Here is a 24,127-nt window from a genome sequence, read left to right as displayed (position 1 = left end):
CACAGCAGTCAACACAACTCTAAAAGTTTACTCTTTACTCCCTACATCGCCCTCACACCCCCATACACTGTAAGAAATATTCAGTGAAATTCGGGAGGGAGCTAATCTTCACTTTAGGTGGGATTGAGACGTGTTGGCCCCGAGTCCAGTCTGCCGCAGGGATAAACTCAGATGTCCTGGAACGTGCCGTGACACAGAAGCCGCACAGTGATGGCAGAATAAATAACAGATGAAAAATGGATGAGAGGCGGGAGTGGCCGAGGAGTGACCAGGTGGTGTCCAAGGTTTGTGTTAGAGCCAAGACACTGATCCAAACTATGGGACGCTGGGCATCCAGGCAATTAAGGTGTGTTTGTCAGTCACTGACCAGGCTCAGAAGCTAATTTAAGTACTGTGTGCTTGTTTGTGTGTGTGTGGGTGTTGCACTACTCCTCATGAAATTATCTGAACTTACCAAAGGGACTGTAGCAGAGTGTTTGATGCAAGCACAGTAAAATGGTGAAGTGGAATGGTGTATTCACAATACACAGTGACACATTCAACTGTGACTCCTTGTGCCACATCAGCTTTGTGTACAGAGCACTAACCAGTCTCAGACAGGAGCTTGATGGACTCCAGGACACGCTCAGTGTAGACCCCAGGTTCGTAGTTTTCCATCTCAGCATTAATGATGTGGACCACACGAGCAGCCCGACCCCGGATAGCTCCCGCAGTTCGGTCAAGAGTGTCAACGTCTCCCTCTTGCAGAGCAATGACGCATTTGTTGACATCTTCAAGGATGTGGTTCTCTAAAGAGAGGCAAAGAAAGAAGGACCGTGAATGGAAGTGGGGACTCAATTAATGGTTAGTGCGCTGACATTGTTGATGCAAAGACAGTTGAAAGCAATGATTCATGTTTATCCCTGAAAGTAAGAGTTGTGTTTATATTACATGATTCGAATTATTACATTTCTCTATCAGACCTTCTTCTGGCAGTATATTTACCAATAAACCAATAAAGTATGCCTCTTGTGAACTTGAATGAATCAATGTAAAATAGTGAGACGACAAACTCCTTATTTTGGTTCGTAAGCCAAGAGCTAAACTTATCAAATCCTGAGAAAATAAAAAATAAATGGGAGATGTTGGGCCAAAAGTATTAAGCAAAATACAAACAAAATGAAACCAACCACAGTTCAAGCAAACAAGCAGCAATTTGTTTTCAGGTTGTTTTGCTCTCTGACTTTGTGTTTTCTCTGATTTGCTCTATCGTTTTTTAAATTTTGTGATTTCCTTTTCTTTAAAATCCAAATAGTGGTTTTGTTTTTCACATCCAAACCTCTTCAACTTGATGTTTAAAGCTCTCAGTCACTGAATAAAACTGTGACTGTGAGAGAAATTACAAACATGTAGATATTTTTTCTTCTATCAGCCAATCAGTGAAGAATTCATGCTCATACCTGACACAGAAAGGAAGTCGTCCACAGAGGTGATGTCATCCACGGCCTCGGTCAGGATGCGCACCTGCTTCTCCCACTGATCCTTGAAAACATCCATGTTGTCCTGGGCGACCTTGCTTTGGGGGCGGGCGGCCAGAGTGAGAGCGGCGTTGATAACCTGACGGAGAAAGTGAACATGTTACAAGGTTAAGTTTTAGTTAAAGGAGAAGTCTGGCCTTTTTCTATGTTGTCAACAGTTCCCAAAGAGACTCATGCGTTTGTCTCTATAACCTCTCGACCCTCTGAGACCCTCTCTGTGGCGCTCAGCTCCAGGCACATCCCTTACTACTGAAGATGAAAATACAGTTTTATTTATTTCATAAAACAGCTTGGCTCTGTAATCTTTGGCAAACGCTACTCAAAGAGGAGTAAGAAGTGCATATGTTGGAGAATATTTTCAGCCTTCATTATAGTGAGTACTACATGTGTGGGAATGACTCAAAAATGACATGGTCCATGTTCCTCTTAAAGGGAAACTACACTCATTTTCAATATTCAAACGTTATTCCTATGGTTTGGGACAGTCAAAAAAAAAAAAAAGTAAACATGAACAACTCTCTCCCAATTTCAGAGGCCAAAGTGATAAAACTCAAATCTGTGATGTCATCAAGTATAAAGTCTAGAGGAACGTCCTGAGTATATGGTACATTTTCTCTTTCAGAACTGTGAACACTGTAATTGAATAAAGCTCATTTGGGTATAAAAAAGAAAACAAATATTCTGTGGATCCACAAAATCAGTCTCCCATTCACTGGACCTCATTCGTTCTTTTTAACCAGAACCAAGAGACATGATCACATCACTCCAGTTTTAGCCTCTTTAGACCGGCTTCCAGTATGTATTTTAAGATTTTACTGATTATTTTTAAGGCTCTTCATGATCTCTCCGAGCTATATCTCTGATCTCTTAGAACCATAGACACCAGGATGTGCCTTGAGGTCCTCAGGCAGAGACCTTTTGTCTGTTCCAAAGGCCTGACTGAAAACTTAAGGGGACAGGGTGTTTCCTGTCAGGGCCCCAAGGCTCTGGGACAGTCTGCTTGAGGAAAGCAGGTCGGCCGAGTCAGTGATCTCTTTAAAGTTCCTCCTTAAAACATTACCGGAGAGCCTTTTCTGATTTTACTTGAGTTTTAAGTTCATTTAAACTATGCTCAATCTGTGTGTCTGAACGTTTCAGTAGAAATCTGGGATTCATCAGTATTTCTTTAGCTGAATTTGTTCCTACACGGTAAAAACTGTCCCAGACCACGCGTACACACAAATGATAAAGGCCCGACTCTGTCTCAGAAAATTAAAACACACACCTTTTAATTAAATGCATGACACTCTAATTATGTAAAAAGGTTTTAATAGACAGCATTAAAAACCATTAATTCACTAATGCATCGGTCAAATGTTATAAATATCTATGAAATTTACACCCTTTCATTCTCATCAATTATTAATTAAAAAAATCAACTACGAAAACCGAGTGTCCCAGTTTTACATACATACATACATATACATATATATATATATATATATATATACACACACATACATAGTGAGAGAGAGAGAGAGAGAGAGAGAGAGAATGACATGCAGCACCTGCTCTATTCACTAAGCCACCGACGCCCCTCCCAGTTTTTATATTTAAAGAAATTGTGCATATGTTTATTCATAGCCAACTAAGTAATTGGTAGCCTATTAATAAGCATGTAAGGAATATAAAAGACTCTGATCTATGCCCAAGCAGGTGTTAAGATGGGATATGTGACCGTGGAAGATGCTGCAGTCTGTGATTTCAGGAGAGAGCGCATAAGGGCCCGACATGTCAACATGTGTAAGTAGAGTGATGAATGGCTAATTGGCTGTTTCAGACTGCCTTCACTTTCACAGACGCTCACTGATGGTTCGACTTTGGTGTGTTGAAGAAACAACTTTACCGCTTTCTCCATGACACACCTCTGGGCAAACATATTTCCCTGCATAGAGAAATGGGGGCGTGGCAGTATGCTGATTGCAGATAGCAGGCATGCGTGAGCCAATCTAGAATGACTCTGACTCTCTAACATAGGCATGGTGGTGAGAAGAAAATTGGCTGGTACACATGTTATGAATATGACGGTGAGTTTGTGTGTGCACTTCTTTCATACGCAGAGTAAGAAAGTTTCTACGTGAATTTAGTAAATGACGCCCATTGTCTTTGAGCAGCTCCAGACTTTATACTTGATCACATCACAAGTTTGAGGGTGCTTTACACCTGCCCTGTTTGGTTCGGTTCAATCAAATTCAAGTTTGTTTGCCCCCTAAGTGCGGTTCGTTTGGGCAGGTGTGAACACAGCAATCACACTTGGGTGCGCACCAAAACAACCGCACCAAGACCTTCTAGAAGAGGTGGTCTTTATAACAGAATGAATGCCTGATTTGGACCAAAGCAAACGAACTCTAGGTCTGAAAGCACCGAGACTTACTTCTCTGGTTTCTGTCTTTGAGAGAGAGTAGCTCATGTTCGCAAATATCAATTGAATTTAGGCCATGGAAATAACATATTGGAATTGTTAATTTAAGTGCTGTTCCCCTTAAATGACTAAACTGGTAGATACAGGTAAGGAGAGAGGTTAATGGCACAGAGGAATGAGCTAAGTCAGGCTTTAGTGATACAGACAATACCTTCTGAATAGCTGGTTTTGGTCTTTTAACGGAATTTGTTTAAAATAAGACACATAAAATATCACCAGACTCAAACCCACTCTCAGTAATTTACTGTATGTTGTATTGAAAAATAACACAAATGCCCAGGAACTTCACAGATGTATTAAAAAGGTGTACCATTTCTTCCAGCTAAAAGAGAGCGAGGTTACCTTTCTCCACAAAGTATCTTGACTTCAAGAGTCTGATCTGTGTAAGATAGAACATTTGGCTTCAGGCCAAAAAAGATCAACACGTCACAGGATTTAAAAATGAAGAAAATAAGAAAAAAGACAAATTAAGCTCTTGTACTCTTTTTTTTTTTTTTTTTTTTAAGATAAGCAACATCCTGCTGAGACTTTTCACATCAACAGACTTGTAGGACAGGCAGTATTAATCATACCACCATGACAGCTGGCATGTGTACTTTAACCAGACGTGGCTTTTTTTCCCTCTTCCTGTTCTTTATCACTTCTTGCTTATTAGATGTAGCTATGCTTAAATGAATCTGATGTCAGGGAAGGGACACTGTGATCTGGACATGGCAGTCGCTGCGGTTGTGTGTTTGCTTGTGTGTGTGTGTGTGTTTGCATGTGTGAAGATAAGGGACCGAGGTTAACTCTACCCAGAACAGATGGAAATATTTCTCTTTGTTCCACCCCCTCTTTGTTCCTCCTTCCCCAGCCACTAAGTCTGTGTCTGTTATGTTTTTTAATCTGTCTGTGTTGAGCATTGCCAAGAGGTAGCAGGAGACGGTTCCTCCCTAACTTTTCCAAGTAAGTGGGTCTCAGCAGGTGTGCATACTGGGGCCCGTACATTAGGTCCTGAATCTTAAATTCAGCCCGCCGTCTCCATCTCTCTTCTCCATTACTATGTTGGGTCCCGTGCGAACGAGGCCTACCGTTAACCTTGGAAACAATGGATCGATATCAACCTCCTCCTTTGCTTGCATCCTGAGAAACAGTACTACGAGGTCCACCCACACATTACTCATAGCTCTTCCTCCCATTCTGCCAACTGTAATTCTTTCCCTGTCATATCCAACCATCCAATTTCTAAAAGCTCTTTGAGATAAATTCAGAAGAGTTTATAATTACCAAAACATTTTGACTATAGTGCTTGTGCTTTTTATTTTTTATTTTTTTTAACAGGATGAGAGTATTTTTGAAGTCCTTACCTGTGGACATAGGCTGTCGATTTGGGTGGCAGCCATTCGAACCAACTTCACACCCTCTTCATTGTTGGAGATGGAGCACGCCAGGTTGGCCACCTGAATAAAGCAAGCAAAAAAAAAGAGGACACGACGCTTAGAACTGAGTGCTTTTTACTTAAAGGTCATGTACACAAAAAAGTTTTTCCATTCCCACACTGGCAGGTTTTACACCTAAAAGGACAGGTTCCCATTTTTATTTTAAGGCCCTGACACACCAAGCTGACAATTGGCTGTCGGTCACTCTCAGGCCATCCGTGAACATCTGTCGTCCTAGATTTTGCGATGTACCCTGCACTGTTGGCACTACTTGGCCCTTGTCGAACGTTTTTGACTGATTCAGCAAGTTGAAATGGCGTCGGAGCCAGCAGATGCCAGCTGACAATTTCTCGGTGAGAGAAATCACTCTGATTGGCAGTTCAGCTCAGTGAACAAGAAGAGAAATGGAAGTAAGGACAGCAAACAAACAACTAAGGTCAAGAGGGCGTGAGGCCACAACAAACCTGTTAAGATTATTTTTTTTGGTGTTGAGCTCTTTAGCAGGAAACTGTTTTAACTGTTTGTGTTGTTGTTGGCTAGGGCAGTGATTCCCAAGTGGTCCAGCCTCGGGGTCCAGATTTGTCTTCAGTGGTTCAAGGTCCACACAGTTTAATATATTCAGGGTCACACTTGTTGACCTAGTTTGCTGCCTCTGTTAAGTAGCTGTCTGTTATTCACTCACTCTACAGCAGGAGACAGCACTTCAAAATAAAGGTTATGTGCCGGATATTCACTGTACTTCAAAGTTAAGTGGTTTTTTTTTTTACAAACTTGACATGTTCACGAGTCACTTGACCCACTTTTGGACCACAAATCACCAGTTGGGAACCACAGTAAATATGTGACATAGCACCTTTCCTAATCATTCGACCACTCAAAGTGCAATTTTACACTACGAGCCACATTCACCCATACACTAGTGGCTGAGGCTACCATACTAGGTGCCAGCTGCTACTAAGTATCAACATGCGAATAGCGAAAAGCTATTGGGAGCAATTTAGGGTTCAGTTTCTTGCTCAAGGATGCTTCGACATGCAGACTGGAGCTGGGGATCGAACTGCCTATCTCCCGATTGGTGGACGAACTGCTCTGCTTCTGAGCCACAGCCGCTCACTGGCTAACTAGCATCTTGAATCCCTCCTGTCAACTGTCAACAGACTACCACCTCTCAGGGCCTTTGCACACTGTCAGTTTTTTTTCGTCTGAAGTTGCTGCCCATCTAAAATTAAATACAACCTAACGTGTAAATCATGTTCGCACACATTTGAGTCCCAACCTGTTGTTAAAGTTCTTGGAACAGGTTTGATTTTCTGCATTTTTCGCATCCATTAGAGCCTTTAGAAACGTTTGACCAAGAATTAGTGAAGAAAATGTGGCGGCTCTGCCCCTTCATGCAGCTGCGGTGCCAAATGAAAGACAAGGAGGGAGTGGTGATTTTGGCATGTATTGAGAATTTTCATGATGAATAGAACAATAAAATATATCGGAATCAGTGCGCACAGTTTCTGTGTGTAATGATTTTTTCGGCTGATGGATAAAAAAAGGGACTAAATGTGCAAAGGCCTTCATGCAGGCGCAAAACGTACAATTTGGTTGGTTGTAGTCTTTGTGGTGCGTTCAAGTGTAACTCTCTGGCTGAGGCACAGATGACGTGAGGCAACGCAACAGTCTGCTTTTGTCAGCACTAGTTTTTAGATGCTAGTTTCGTGTGTTTGGGCCTTTAAAACAACATTGCCATGGCTGTATGTTGTTGCCGTTGTTTCTCCTGTCCATACGGGCTGTACAGAAATCCCACTTAATTTTTTTAGCCTCTTTTCTCTCAAACACTCTAAAACCACTCCTGCTCATGTTATTAATCGCAGGAGATAGTATCAGATCACTTGACACAGATAACAATTTCATATTTGCACAGTTGGTGGAAATACATTTGTACACGGATAACATAGATGTTGTCAGTCTGACATGCAATGCGTGGATACTCATTTGTACAGACCCCTTATTGAACACAGACCTCCGCATTATTGCAATAACATCATTGCACAGGGTATGTATGTCAAGAGTGCTTGCGACACCGCAGAGTGACATAGCACAGGTTGGAATATGGCGCTCAGTTGCTGCAAGGTAATTGGATTCATTCATATCCAAAATGGCCAGGTTCACACAATATGTATACAGAAAGCCTAACTCATTAGGCTGACATTTCCAGTGTGCCTGTGATGCATGACTGGCATGCCTAAATCATTACGAGGCTTGGTGGTGCAAAGAGGTGCTTTATTGTATAATTAAGGTGCCAGATGGTTTTTATGTATGAAACAACCGTTACTTTGATTTACGTCTGTCCTTCTATCAAGGTACGGCTTCTTGATAACATGTCGCCAACGTGACTCCTCTATCGCAGACACCTTTTTTTTTTTTTTTTTTTTAATTTAATTGTATGTCAGGCTGCATTAATATCTTAAAAAATGTACCTGTCCACTTTTCAATTTTTAAAAACTAAACATATTTGACTGATGGCATTTGAGGGTTTTATGATTTGGTATCTGCATGCAGTATATCACACAGACTGTTTGGTTAACGGCGACTGTTTGGATAATTTAAAAAGAGGTGGTGTACAATATTGGAAAGCACCACCACATCACTAAAGGTTCTCTCTGACACACACACATGCACACACACTCACAAACACACAGTCTGGTGTATCCCCATGTGAAGTCATCACATTTCTCCACAGTATCACTGCGTTTCACAGTTAATTTTCATAACTTCAAACTCTATATAATCCAATACCATCCTTAAGTAAATCAGATTGCAGCATGAGCCCCGGCTTTGAAACTGAGCTAAACAGACACATGCCTGTTGGCAGCAAAAGGTGCCAGTCTGTATTAGCACTTCTAGTGCTCACATGTCACTGTTTGAGGCAAATTGAGGTAAATCAAATTTGTGTTAGAGGACTCTTGCTTAGAGCTCTGTCTCTTTACTCATGACAGCAATGAGCACATTGATGGATTGCGGTCCTTTATGTGAAGCAGTGTGTGTATGTGTTTAAAGTGTGTGTGTGAGAGAGGGAGAGAGCGAAACAGAGTGTGATTGAGAGTCCGTGTTCCACATAAATGTGAGTGGCTGCTTGCAGAAGGTTTGACAAACATACAAAACATAATTTAAAGGACCATCCCGGCATAATTCAACTTCCTTGCATTCATTTACTGTTTTACATTACAGAGCATTTCCCAGAACCTTTATGATGTCATAACATATTTGCAAATGTATCCATGTCTTTTCCAAGTAATTTTAAAGTGGATGCTGTTAAGTTTCTAAGAAAAACTCACTGTAAAGAAAATGGTGGCCAAATCAAGCCAGTATTGTTTGAAATTCAATTATATTTTCCTTTTACTTTAATGGACACCGGCTGGAGAGAGCATCCTGCTTTGGTTTCTCTCTTGGTTTCAGACTGACAGAACACTCGCTATTGTATTAGCGAGTAAACTCTCCCATCTTGTCTGATCTTCCCTAAATGCAATGGACCTATCTCAAGAGGTTGATGGCGTGATATTTTGTTCCAGTACAACTAGGTGCAGGTTTGCGGGCTGAAACTGAAATCACACTGACATTCTCGTTGAATAACAAAGCCTTGTCATTCACCGTGTCTCCATAAAGTAGCAGGCTTTCAAGAAGTAGGACAAAGGTTCAGCACTTTTTCCATTTAGCTCTTTTTCCAATTACAGCATAATTGCAGTACCTGACTTGTAGAAAGCAAGTCCCCCCCTTTTCTCTGTCTTAATACTGTAGTTTCTTTTCTTTAGTTCTGCTCAGGCCCAGCGGCCAATGTGAGGCTTCACTGGGCCCTGTGTGAGGCTAAGGGGCAGAGGGCTTTCTGGAGGCTGGAAACAAGCCCGACAGACCCACTCCCACTGCCTCTTACCCCAACACAGAGAGCTGGGCCAGGGCCAATGCTGCAACATCCAGCCAAAACTACTAATTGCAATTATCTAAGGAAGTGCCTCTCCTTTGAGGTTTTGCTTTTTTTTTTTTTTTTTCCCAAAGAGATGAGGGAAAAACCAAGACAGAAGGTTTGAGACTTCACCACGCAAGCCTAATGCTGATACGGTCAAGGATGTTGGAACAGAATATGCAATTCAAAGAGGTGTGTGTGTGTGTGTGTAAGAGAGGGAGAGAAAGGGAGCAATAGAGAGAGAGATCCCTGCTGAATGCTCATTCTTCATTTTAGCCTCGAACAAAGAACTATCGATTTTGTCCTTTTGCTCTGCCCTGGATAATCACTTCAATTCTAATTTGATGAAGGTTTCCACTGCAGTTGGAGAGATGGGCATTCTCATGTATGCTATCTAAATCACCTAAATGGAGCTGAGTAACTGAAAATAGATCTGACAGTGTCATGTTTTCCCATTTTTTTATGTGGGTGGTTGTTACTGAGAACCTCAAATCTATCGCCAGGAAACACTGATGAAGGTAATACATTAAAGAATACCTTAACAGTCCCTCTTTACTGTTAAAAAGCACTGGCTGTGCACAATGCATATCATCACTTTATCCCTATGTAATCTCATGAATCTTCTTTGTTCTACATACCTATCATTCCTTATGTAATGCTTAAAACTTTTGACAGAGTACTCCCCCCCCCCCCCCTTTTTAAAAATGATTATTTTTTTATATCTTTGATCGTTCTTGACAGGGCCAACACTTGAGCGGCTGTGCCAAAGAGCAGCAAGGCTGAGCCAGAAGAAGACTCTCCTTGCTTCACTCAGGACGGTCAGCTCCCCCGTAAACCATGCCATTTCTATAGCCATTTTCGGGGCAGCTACACCGCACAAATCTCCCTTCCAGTTACTAACTCTCAGAAGGATTAATAGAGGCGGTGTCAGCCAAGGTGCTGGGCACATCAGCTTCACCCGAGGAAGATGCGGGAAGCGGACTTAAAAAGGAGAAGCTTGGGAGTGGGAGAAGCCATCAGTGGGGATGACATTTTAAATTTTGTGATGTAACACGGAAACACTTTGTTCTATTAAAGATCCAGTGTGTAGGATTTGGGAGATATATTGGCAGAAATATATAATAAGAATGTTCTCCAGTGTATAATTACCTGAAAACAAGACTTATTGCCTTTTTGTGACCTTAAAATGAGCTGTTCATATCTACATAGGGAGCAGGTCCTTGTCCATGGAGTCGGCCATGTTGTACCACAATATTTCTACAGTAGCCCAGAACAGATCACGCAAACACCGTCTCTAGATGTCCTGTCGGCCACTGTAGTTAGCAGCCCCTCCGAAACGAGCCGAACAGCATTGGAAAAACAGCAATTTGTAAATGAAACTGGTTTATGCAGTGTATTTACTGGCTTAAAACACCGGGTCTGTTTGTTTTGGAGAGGAAGAGATCTCTGCTGATAATTCGGCTCCTGGCAAAAACCCTCTTAACATCTGGATCTTAAGTAATCAGAAAAGAAAGGTGAGCACACATTTGCAAGTGCTGGGCAAGCAGGACATCAACAGGCCAAACAGCATAGGAGAAACATTGATTGGTAACCAGAGACTGCTTTATGCAGTGTTTTTACTGGTTTAAATCACTGAATTTGTTTGTTTTGGAGAGGAAGGAACCTCTCTGAATAATTCGGCTCCTGGTAAAAACTTCCTGAACATCTGGATCTTAAGTTATCAGAGAAAAAAGGTGGGCACACATATGCAAGTACTGGGCTAGCAGGACATCCCCGACAGGTCAAACAGCATAGGAGAGACACTGATTTGTGGCGTGAAACTGGTCTATTCAGTGTTTTTGCTGGCTTAGAAACACTTGGTCTGTTTGCTTTGGAGAGGAGGAGACCTCTGCTGATAGTTCAGCTCCTAGTATAAACCTCCTTAACATTTGGATCTTAGGTTATCAGAGAAAAAGCCAAGCACACATTTGCAAGTGCTAAGCTAGATTACCAGGTTTGTTAAATTTGGAGAGAGAGAGACCTCTAAAAACCTCCTGAACAATGTACACTTACGGAATTCTAACCGGGAGTTCACAAGTAGCACATGGGAGAAGTTTCAGCTGGTTGCTATCTGCACTCCTCACCACTAGATGTCACTAAATCATACACACTGTTCCTTTAAAAGTCTGTCATCTGAATGTTTACTTGTTGCAGGGATGGTGCTGGGCTTTATTGACATGGAATAAAGGTTTTTTGTTTTTTTTTTGAAATGCGCAAACCCACCAGTGTATCTCACTGCTCTTTTCCAGCCCCTCTACCCCTTGTGCAAACATGAGCTCCGACATGCACTCACACACCCTCACAATAAATAAATAAATCAGTCTGTCAACATAGATGGTGCAGAACATGTAACAGGGGAATACAGTATGCAGACTGTGAAACAATTACAGGCCCGCCCTCGCTGGAGTACTTCTATTTGTTTTAGTCAGGAGCTGTCGGCTCCCAGCGGTGACGCCTGTACTCACAACGCATGGACGGGTGGTGACAGAAACAGGTTAAGGTGCATCACATGAGGTTACACCAGATGTCAAGGTTGTGTGAAGGTCATATCTACAGGGGATATCAAGCAGCGGGAGTCGACGACCTGCTGTGTGTGACTATAAACCACGCCTTTGAAAATCAATCCCTATTAAGGAGTGAAGTACGTATTGCCTCAGGAAGAATGCCCACCGGGCTCGCAACTACATCAAAAGGCACGCCAGACCTTGCAGCATATTAAACAAGAAAAGTGTGAAATAACAAGAACAAAGGTAATAGATTTCCGAGCATGTTCGCCATGATAGTGGTTGTAATGCCTACTCTGCTCTTGGATCTTGTTCAGATGAAAGCAGTCGGTGATTTTGGAGGAATTACTAATTTGAAGACTGACAAATTTGACATTCTTTTTCTATTTGAGTGACACATATGTCACATGCTCTCCTGTATGTGATAACAGGAAGCCAAATAAACAGGGAACATCATTTAACCAGTCTTATTTGTGCAAAATCTCAGACGTAATATTGCTGAACATACTGGAAAGCGACACAACAAACAGTCTTTTCTTTTCTCGTAAGGTGAGGATAAAACATAATGTGAAATTAGGGAACGGCTTTCTGAGTCACTTTGATTGCCGATTGCCGGTTAATTGCTCCCCCTGCTACTTTTTTTTTTTTCCCCCCAATCTCCCCACCTACCCTCGCCTGAGAGACAAAGTGGACCTAAATTGCGAGTGACTCTAATGCACTTAGGAGTTCTCTCTACACTTCCTAACTCAGAATGGAAATGAGTTTAAGTCACTGTTTACTAAGTGACAGGTCCACTAATATGTGGCTGACTGGGATACGATCCTACACTCCTCCACAAACACTGCCTCCCCGCAAACCCTCTGGTTCGGCTCATCAACTCCATGCATACAGACGCAGTCACTACCACAAGCACACACACACAGAAACAAAGAGTGTCTCTCATTATTCCTAATGCCCAGATCTTTTGAGATAAAAGATAGTGTTCACCCACTAGACGGAGTATCAGGAGTTCACCCTTGCATTAGATCAAGAGGATTAACAATAAGGTGTGGGTTGGGAACATTTCTGTATTTTCTTTGAGTTCATGTGAATAGGAAGACATATAGTAGGAAGAGATGGGCATAATGGCCAAAATCTTCTCTCACAGTAAATGTAGTTTCATTTCACATTTACTGTATACACCAAGATAAAGTTATGTGTTGTAAATTCAGTCAACAAGGCGAAATTGCAGCTTCTTCCCAGAGGCTGTGAGACTCTGACTTAAGGTCTGTCCTCTGCACGCTACACTGCTGTGACCGCAGCTACTGATGCACTATTACGCACTTTAACATGCTGCTTTGTTTTTTAATTATTTGTTGTTTTTATTATATGCTTTTAGGTCATTCATTATTTATTATAGGTCTATCTTAAAATGTTATTTATTCTGTACACTGCTGGACCTGGAAAATGAATGTCGTTCCCTCATGTTTTTAAAATGTTTGAATGACAATATGCTGAACCTTGGACCTCAATAAATTGTTAATTGTCTTCTTGTATTTTGAAAACAACTGTCTGAGCTGAGCAAACACTTGAGTTAAAAGCAAAACACTCAAACCTACAAAACTAAAATTCTTTCAAATGGAAACCTTTAAGGCGCCTGAGAACAATAGATTTAAGTGTTACACTCTTCTGTATTTACAACTTCACTCTCCCAAATCATGTCACATTACTAGGGAGCTGGATTCTAAAGAATTCCGCAAATCATGAGACCACACGAGACTGCAAGCCTGATTTTCTATGCAGCTCAGAATAGCTATCAAGGTTCAATCTGTATTGCCAAATCTCTACCGACGGACACATTTGTACCGTCGCACCACATATACTGTTACATGGCCCAACCCTACATACAAGAAGACAACATTTATTAACGAGAAAATAAAAATGCATCATTAAAATGTCTCCATCATATGGAGGAATACAACAAAGCCAACCACAGATACACACCCTGTGGCCCCTTTTCAGCTACACCTGTGAAATTTAATGAGATCCAATGCAACAGCTCAGCCGTAAATGCTACCTTTACAAAGACAATAATGTTCTGTTTCTATTGACACTCAGAGAGATATTAATTTAACTATACATCTATATTGACATTATAGATTGCATTGCACTGGCGGAGCTGCATTATGCTGAGATGTGTTTCTAATGTTTTTCCCCACATCCCATTTACAAACAAGAGGAGGGAAGAATGTTAGTTTATTATAATTCAGTCCGGATCAACACCACTGTTAACTACAACCTTGGTCATAGTAACATGTAGTTGAATTCTTGGAAATTTTTTTCTTTATCGTTCACATAACTATGAGGGTAATTATGTGTCCATATTTGGGTACACACAGAGATGGGCAAAAATACATCAAAATGTATTTAAATACAAAATACAAAATACCCCTCAAATAAATGTATCAAGATAAAATACAAAATACTGGTGCCAGAAAATGTATCAAAATAACATACATGTATTTTGTATTTTCAAATACAGAAAATACTTTTTTCTTTTTCTTTTTAGCAGTGACCCGCAGCGCTATAGGTCGCTCTGTCGGTCGGTTGGTTGGTCAGTTGGCCCACAAAGCTTTTCGCGAATAGCTCAAAAAGTCCTTGACCAAAAATGCTCAAAATTTGCATACTGCAACTAGAGACCATGAGTAACTATACCGGAAAGAATGCCCACCATTCGTCCATAGGTGGCACTATACTAACCGATTCAAATTTTTTTTGTGAATAACTCAAAAAGTCCTTGACCAAAAATGCTCAAAATTTACATGCTACAATTAGAGACCACAAGTAACTATGCCAGAAAGAACAACCATGGTTCATCCATTAATGGCGTGATAGTAGCAAATTTGGTTGCAGCTATTGCAATTTTTTTTTTTTTTTTTAAGATATTTTTTGGGGCCTTTGTAGCCTTTAATGGATAGGACAGACAAGTGTGAAAGGGGGAGAAAGAGGGAGTGACATGCAGCAAAGGGCCACAGGCTGGACGAACCTGGGCCGCTGCGGCAACAGCCTTGTACATGGGGCGCCTGCTCTACCACTAAGCCACCGACGCCCCTAGCTATTGCAAATTTAATGTCAACTTGCCATGACAAAGACAACTTCTGGTAATGTCACTTTGATTAATGTCACGTTGTGTGTTACCTTATTTTTTGCCCTTTTACCTTATCTTTTGCAGTCTCCACATATGTTAAATATTCCTCAAAAAGGCAATAAAAAAAAGGAAAGTTAACGAAAATTGGCAATTATAAGCTTTGTAAAGGTAGCATATGTGGCAGCTGTTGTACTTGAATACTTTACATTGTACAGATGTACCTAATAAAGTGGTCATAGACTGTACACTACACACTATAGGTAGTGGTTGTATTGTTAATTAAAATGAGCACTTAAACTGTTAAAAAAAAACATCTGCTGACTGAAATAAAAAAAGAACAAAATCTAAATAAAACTACAATGTGACAACAGAACTAATTAAAATTAAAATTAAATACGTAACAGAAAAATGCTTTACTTTTTGTTTATCAATGCATGTTCTACCAGGGTTTTCATTCTGCACCACTAAACTGTGAGGTGTTTAAAGCAATCAGGCTAAGACATCCACAGAGGGAATTTTATAGCGACATGGAAGTTAACTGACCCGATTCCATACGGTCAATGAATCCTTAACAAAGCTGCTTCTAGGTCAGCTACAGATATTGTACACATCCCCTTTTACAATAGGAACATGCACAGGTGTGTGTGCACAAAGGGTACAGTGGAAATGAGACAGTCCACTCAGTAGCACACCCATTATACGTCTATGCCATACCTTCCCTTCACTGAAAAATGACTTCCATTAATTACCCTATAATGTGTTTAATGCTGCTCCTCAGTGTGTTAGATAATTAAGCTTGCTATTTGACAGTGCCATTTTTAATGGAGTGCTGCTGTGTTCGGTTTCCGCTCATTTAGACATGCATGCGGTTGGAGTTAGACCTTGCATTTGTATTTTGGTCTTTTCATTTCATGATCAATACTGTCTGCTGCATCTGAAGTGCTCCGAAAGTTTTTTTAAAACAAGAAAAACAAACATTTAGAAATTCTCTTTAATCCTGACTGAAGAGTGATTTTGATAATGCCGGAAAAACTATAAATTCAGTGAGAACAAAACATGTCAACATGTCACTGAAAACAAACCACAATCAAGGCATCAAGAACTAAAGATCTGAACTGTTAAACCCTGAGCCTACAGTAGCTGGGACACCAAAAGCCTCAGTGCTCAGTACAGCTCCACTCCACCAAGACCGAATCTAAATTCTAAGTTCACCTCATAAACAATCTGGCAGTCTTCTGTTTTCTCACTATGACTTTGATGATGCCATACTTGCAAACCTTAAAAGGTCTTTTATTGATTACATGTGGCTACATGTTAGGATCTCGACTCATCTTGGATGCCTTGCTTCTGTGACTTGGAAATATATGAAGCAGCCTCTTGATGCCATATTTTATCTTATGTAACTTTGGAACATCTCTCAAAGGTTTTATTTTCACTCAAATAAAAATGCAGTTTAATTAACTAACATGAGAACTTTTTAAAAAAATATGCTGCATGTAACCGTGCGTTCAAACCAAACGTGATGGACGCGATGAACGCCACAAGTTTCCATTCAAAATCAATGTAAATGACGCAATGACATGCGATGTTGCTTCGGGCGACGCGTTTCAGGCGATAAGAGCGGCGCCATGAAGCGATGACACGTCCATCGCCTCATCGCGTGTGTCGCTTGAAGTTGAAAAATTTGAACTTTTCAAGCGACATCGCATGACGCTGTGCCGCGACATCCAATCAGCGTTGATATCCAACCATTCATAAAGAAATTATAAGCAACTAACCGGAGACAGATGGACAGGTGCTCCGCAGCTGGGATGGAGCGCCTGTAGTTGGTCTCCAGGCGGGAGATCCTCGCACCGATACGGGCCAACAGGTCCTCAAACTGGGCCAGCGTCAGCCTGAAGTACCGCTGGAAATGACCATCATCCAGACGCAGCTCTTGCAGGAGGTGATGATATTCACCCAGCTGTGTGCGTTTCTGGAGAATATCGTGAACCCAGACACGGCGGCATTTGGGTCTCCGATCCAAATCAGATGTCCACAACAGACTCGCGTTACGGGCGATGACATCACATCCATCGCGTTTGGTGTGAACGCACAGTAAGTGTTAAATATGCAACTGCAGGTAGAGATTGAGGTTTATAATTTTGAATAGTTTACTTAATTACCATTATGTCTTGTGACTTTTTTGTCTTGTGTCCAACTGCATTTTAGATCTTGCACATGCTGGTCTGAGTCTGGATATGATACAATGCGATATGAAACAATACATTCATTTTCCTGTTGGGGGTGGTGGGGGGCTGGAGCCTATCCCAGATGAGACTGGGTGAGAGGTGGGGTACACCCTGGGCAGGTCACCAGACTATCACAGGGCTGACACATAGAGACAGACAACCATTCACACTCACATTCACACCTACGGACAATTTAGAGTCACCAATTAACCTGCATGTCTTTGGACTGTGGGAGGACCTGGAGAAAACCCACACTGACACAGGGAGAACATGCAAACTCCACACAGAAAGGCTCTTCCACGCTGGAATCCAAACCCCCCACCCTGGGTTTGAACCAGGTACAATGCAAAGTACTGCACTACCGTGCTGCCGATACGATACGATACAATACAATACGATACAGTACGATACAATATACTTTATTGTCCATTTAGGGAAATCTGTCTTGAATTCTGGAGCTGCACAAGCATTATTCCCTTACAATAATTGTACAGAAGAAATGAAGCATACACAATAAAAACATAAAAAACACAACAGTTGATAACAACTGATTGGCTGTTGACTGAAAAGAAACAAATGCTCTATCTCTTTAAAATGACGTTTCTTTATTTGCGTTTGTGAAATAAGGCCATCATTTGGAGCTTTGCAGTCATTCCTTGTATATCAGACAGCTATTCATTAGAAGGCAATGTCTCATCCCTGCTAGTAGTTATTAGAGACTTCAGTTATGAAGAATTAATATACTGTAAAACAAGAACATGAATTTCTAATGTTGGTTTTATTGTGTTGGTTATTCTGGCATCTATTATTCAAGGCATATATTGTATGTCTGTATTTTCCTGTAAATTGAATATTTGATCAATATACAATTACAAGAGAAATTTAAGTAAAATCTGTCACATTTGATTAGACCGCTAAAAGTTGGTGGGTTGAGAGTTTAGTGTAGCTACAGCTGGGCGCCAGCAGCTGACTGTTGGCTCCACACACACCTCCCTCAGTGTTAGATCAGGAGGAGGAGGGAGAAAAGACTGAATGAATGAATGGAACCTCAGCCACATTGTTTTGGAAATGAAAACAAAGGCTTGACCGTTGACAAGAGGGTGTGTCATAACAGCGTGGCCCCGAAGCCAATGGGATTGTGGTATCCATTGGGGGAGAGAGAAAGACAAAGCCCAGCGTATGCTTCATGTAACGTTAGCTGCTGAAGCAGTCCACTGTTAATAATGTGCCTTGCACATTATCTGGAGCTGTCACAGATACCACTTTCCTCAGCTGAATAAATTCCAGCCAGTTGTCTGTAACAATGGTATTTTGGGGAAACGAAGACCCACTGAAGTAGCTTGCTGTTGCTAGCTAGCTAACTAGCTCTGGTAACAGATTGATTGATGGGTGGATGTTGTGATATCAGTGCTCGAAATAGGCTGGTAGTAGCTTACCTAAGCACACTGTAGATTATGTTTTACAGGTGGGAACATGATTGAATTTTGATGGGAAACATTATGAAATATAAACACATGATGTTCATATTGGGGATCTGATCTAAAAGGGTTAACAAGGCAGTTTCCATTTCATCTGGACTTTCAAGGCTTTTTTAGGGGAGTTTTTTCATATCCAAAGTGAGGGTCTAAGGACAGAGTGTGTCGTATGCTGAACAGACTGTAAAAAGCCCCTTGAGGCAAATTTGTGATATTGTGCTTTATAAGTAAAATTGCTTTGACTTGACTTGAAAAGAAAACTCCTGTGTGACAATTTTCTCTTCTTTTGAGTTTATATGATTTTTGAATCAACACAGAATAGCCTACACAATCACATCATGGTCTCCTTGACAACCATGACTGAGCTTGCATGAGAGGCTGACAGAGTGTGATTTACAGTGGTCGTTTCTCTGGAGCCGCAGCTGAGGACTGGGTATTCCTGCTAATACCATGGCTGGCTTCTCGATAAATATGATAATTTGCTGCAGGCTGCCAGGGAGGTGAACCAGCAGCGCTAGTGGGGAGAGGTTAGAATCGTACATGAGACAGCAGCGGGGGTGGATGACAACACAGTTCAGACGAGTACAGACGCATGCACACCGTCGCAGACGCGCATACACACACCAGCGGAAAGGAAAGTGGTGATGTAATACAAAAGAAGACGCCGGCAATCTGTTTGCAGCAGTCTGTTCGCAGCTTGTTCACCCCTTTCTAGTGCTTAATGTCAGGGAGTAGTGGTTTCTGTCAGTGACCACATCCGCAGAGACTTCAAAACGTGATTTATTTACATTGAAATCTGAATGCCTAAATGCAGAAGGCCATAGGAAGACAGGATGGGCACCTAGAGAATAATATCCACCATATAAAATTTTATTGAGCTCAACAAGGGACACAGAGAGGTAATTGAAAGCAATATAAACAAATCATAAAGCTAGCTGGACAGAACTGACTTGGGACAAGCATATATATGAGTATCTGTGTGTGTGTGTGTGTGTGTCTGCACATGCACTAGATGAGCATCTTACAGCTCCAATTTAGAGTCCTGGATATTGGATTATCTCGTTCCCACTGCTGTGAATGACAGGGAATTAAAGAGAGAAGGAAGAGGGGGGGAACAAATGGCTGACTCACTTTCCCTCAGGCGGAGGGCAACTATTCACACTTCCTGCTGGCTTTGGTGTCTTGCTGCTTTGCTGCGCTCCAGTCTTGAGGAGCAAAGGCCGGCTAGACGGATTTCTCTTCATTTTGCTACGAGCACTCGCTCGCACAGGGAGTGTTGGTACCACCTACACAGTCAAAAAGTTGTGTCTCCCAGGTAGGTAGTACAGTAGTTTGTTCATTTTACAACATCTTTTGCCTTTTGCTCAAGCTGGTGCTGCAGCCACAGGGGCCAGACTGTCTCTCTCACAGTTCCTCTCCATTCCTCTTTCCCCTCCGAAAAAGAAAAAAGAAAACTAAAAACAAAAAGCAACTCGGGCTGTTTCAACTGAAGTATTGATTTCTCTTTGCATTCTCCCTCTCCCTTCCTCCCGCCCTCCCTTTCTAAGAGTGCTAGCCAAGCAGTCGGGCTTGGCACCAAAACATAATTATGAAAATGGACCTCTGGGTTGTTTCTTTTAATCTATCTGTACATTCCACAGTCCCTCTGCAACAGAAGCTATTTAAAAACGGTTTCAAGGGGATTGAAATGTTTAACCCACTGTACTGTAAAGAATGGTATACTTATTGGTGCCACGACATCGGATGCTGTCTAAATCATGTGTGTAACCGACGCATCACCACTTTCAGCAAATAATTATCAGGAAATGCCAATGCAATACAGACCCACATTGTGTATTGTTAGCAGACTCACAGAAGTCTAACTACTGAGGCAGGGTGAGATTTGAGTGCTCTGTAGTTTCTGTCAAATGCCGGCATCAATTTACACTGTGTGGCACCCATGACAAAGTGTCTAGACTCAGACAGCAATTGCTGCTCTCTCTCCCCCAACTTACAGTTCAGTGGCCAGTGAAACCCAAATGACACAGCCAAAATCAGGCCCATTTTCAAGACATTAAACTCTGCAGCACGACGTGAGATACAGTAGCTGCAGTATCAGAACTGCTTCCTTGCTCAAGCTGTTAGTGTTATGTTTCACTGCAAAATGCCATCAAGTGAAACATATTGTTGGATATATTTGGCCCGTCTGCTGGTTGTTAGAGGGACAGTTCACCCTTAAATTAAAAATACATCTTTTTACTCTCACCTGTAGAGCTATTTATCAGCTAAATTGCTTTGATGTGTGTTGCAGGTATCAGCCATAGAGATGTCTGCATCCTAGCAGCTGAAATAAGTTTCCTCTGTGGGGTGGCTGGGCTCAGCTTTAAAGACTAAGTGAGGAGCTCAGACATCTGGAGGGAGCTCGGAGTAGAGCTGCTGCTCCTTTTTGTCGAAAGGGGTCAGTTGAGGTGGTTCAGGCATCTGATCAGGATGCCTCCTGGGCGCTTTCTGTTGGAAGTGTTCCTGGCATGTCCCACTGGTAGGAGGCCCCGGGGCAGACCCAGAACACGTTGGAGGGATTACATATCTCACCTGGCCTGGGAACGCCTCGGGGTCCCCCAGGAGGAGCTGGTAAGCATTGCTGGGGATAGGGACGTCAGGGGTGCTTTGCTTGGCCTGCTGCCCCCATAATCCGGCCCCAGATAAGCAGATGAAATAAATGGATGAATGGATAGATGGCACTCAGCTTGTGGTGTTCAAAGCACCAAAAAAATACATTTGAAAACCTCAACAGCGATGTCTTTTTCCAGAAATCATGACCTGGTTACTCAAGATAATCCACAGACCTTGTTGGCATTTGTATTTAGGGACTATTTTCTTTCTACCAAACTACAACTGCAAATGTATCACTGCACAACAGGAAGCGTGCATCCAGTCATGGATGAAAGGTTTGTGCTTGCAACAGCGTGAGATGTACACATTTATAGCTTACTCCTCGGCTGAGTGGTAACATTAGCTAGCTCAGTAGTGCGAGGTTAGCTAGCAGTAGATACACACTATCTTATGCGTGGTGATACGTTTGGCGAATGTATTCTGGCGGAAAGAAAATAGTCCCTTCAAGGTCTGTGGATTATCAGGAGCAATCAAGTCATGGTGTCTGGAGAGAGACCTTGCTGTTAAGTTTTTTTTAAATGTATTCCTTTGGTACTTTGCATCAATTTAAAAATTCTGCTACTCCTTCATATCTACACACCCTCCTGTACTCTCACATCCTCTTCTGCCATCCAACAACTCCCTTTCAAATACCATCTGGAAACACATCTTTTCAAGCTGATATATTCGATCTGATTTGTTGGTAACACATATTGATACTTACACTTGTGATGACTTTATTCTTAATATTAATAATTCTGATATTTGTCTGGTCATTTTATTAACATTTATTATATATTACAAAACTGTTTGATTTTATTATCTGTGGATACATTGCTGCTTGTTTTTCATCTATGTCTTGTAAGGTGTCCTTGAGTGCTCTGAAAGGCACCTATAAATAAAATGCATTATAATTATTATTATTATTACTTTTAGTGCCACAAGCCAAGTGCCATCTAGTTCCATTATATTCAAGAGAAGGCAGACATCTGCAACACTCTGTGACTCACTCCAAAACAATCGAGACAGATAAATAGCACTATGGGTAAGAGGAGAAATATGTATTTTTGATTTTTAAGTGAACTGTCCCTTTAAGTATAGACAATTAATTATCAAGAACAACAGGTTATAGGCAAGATTTGTCCTGCAACAGAGGTCATGCAAGGTGTGATGCTTCCATATGTAACACTTTAGTTAATGAGCGTGTAAGAGATGATATCTATATTACCTTCATTCCATTTGGCCTTTCATAGATTAGAAAATTAGCAGCGTCTTTCATACAGGGTTAGATTCTCAGTTGATCCAAAGGATCCATAACACCATAGTACAATCTCAGACAAAATGTGAACGCGGCAAGACCTTGACATTTCTCCACATCACATCCCTCTGCCTTCTCACATCTATCTAAGGCACAAGAAAAGCATGATTAGTCCTGTTGGATGATAGATGCACGCAGTGAGAAAGGTCAGCGGTTGTCGGTCCTTAATGCCTCAACCTTTAAATTGGGGGATGGGTGAAGAGAGACGAATTAAAAAAATTGAGCAGCGAGAACCGGAGTGGGTGACGATGATTTATAAGAATCAATAATTACTCATTCTATGTCAAACACATGTGAAGCATGGTGGAGAAATGTAAACAGCGCAGCTCAGCTGGCAGAAAAACTCTGCTTTACATCCTCCCATCTGCTTATAAAAGAAACGATATGAATGTGAATGCAAAAATTCTGAAAGTCAGACATCAAGAGACGCAGATGAAAAGAGCTGATGTGATTGATTTTATTACCATCACATAATTTCACACCTCCTTTTCTGTGTGTAGAAAAGTTTATATATATATATATATATATATATATATATTCAAGCTGTGTAAAAACAACATGTGAGTCCCTCAGAAAGTCCAGATGCATCAGACAGGCTTCTTGATCTGATCTATCTGGTGTATTTCTGTCTTAGGAAGTCTAAATGTGCCAACGAAAATGTCACATTGATTCCTGTGCTTTTAAATTAATGCTTGTGTGATTTTCTCTCAGGTGAGAACAGGAAAGTGTGAAGACGTGAAAGGCCAGCGTGGCACTGGCTGTGAGCAGAATTAACAGCACAATTAAAATAGTCTCCATCACAACGGCCATTAGTCCTCCTCCATCTTGGGATATTATTCCTTGGGTGTTAATAAATAACACCTCATGTAAAATGCAGCGTGCAGCGAGGCTCTTAGTGAAATTCGAACAGTTTTATAAGTACAATGTCGGTGGTGATATACAGTATGCTGCAGTACACTGTGCATTTAGTGTAGCTGCTCTTTCTGCACAGTGACAAAGACGTGAGGTGATAAAGCAGTGATGAAACGCAGAGTGTGTAAGACAACGTGATTAAAAAAGAGATCTAGAAACTTTTTCTATGAGCCGTTTTATCTTCAGATAATTTCCTTTCCAGTCACTTCACACAGCAGAGTTCTGGTTGCATTAGGTTAAAAAAAAAAAAAAAAATCACTGTAAACATTTCATTTTCCACTTTACTGCCTTTATGAAGACAAACCTTTTGTACTGGGAGTGTTAGTGGCGCTGCACATCTATCTTTTAAAGATGTCAGTTTTACAAAAGGCCGTTGACATGTTTTAAACTCCAATAGTAATGTCTTGGCACACTTTTTTGGCGGAGGACATTCACCGAAATAATAGATAAATCACAGCAAGTCTAAAGGGCCCAGTGACCAGACAAAATCAAATATGCAATCAGCGTGAGCCTTTGATGCAATGGCTTTAGCTAATTACTTCATT

At 41.4% G+C, this 24,127-nt stretch overlaps 1 protein-coding gene across 1 annotated transcript in view; it reads right to left on the bottom strand.

Moving 5' to 3' along the window:
* ctnna2 (catenin (cadherin-associated protein), alpha 2) overlaps window positions 1-24,127 on the bottom strand; it is a 509,943-nt gene that overhangs the window by 56,482 nt on the left and 429,334 nt on the right. Inside the window, exons 10-12 of the mRNA XM_049572760.1 lie at window positions 5,325-5,417; window positions 1,440-1,596; window positions 588-788 (exon numbers count right to left, since the gene is read on the bottom strand). Of these exons, the coding sequence (XP_049428717.1) occupies window positions 588-788; window positions 1,440-1,596; window positions 5,325-5,417 (451 nt within the window). The remainder of the gene's footprint in view (window positions 1-587; window positions 789-1,439; window positions 1,597-5,324; window positions 5,418-24,127) is intronic.

This window comes from Epinephelus fuscoguttatus, linkage group LG3, assembly GCF_011397635.1.
Source record: "Epinephelus fuscoguttatus linkage group LG3, E.fuscoguttatus.final_Chr_v1".
NCBI classification, from domain to species: domain Eukaryota; kingdom Metazoa; phylum Chordata; class Actinopteri; order Perciformes; family Serranidae; genus Epinephelus; species Epinephelus fuscoguttatus.
Note: the sequence above shows the minus strand (reverse complement) of the source record. Positions and strands in the feature narration are given on the sequence as shown.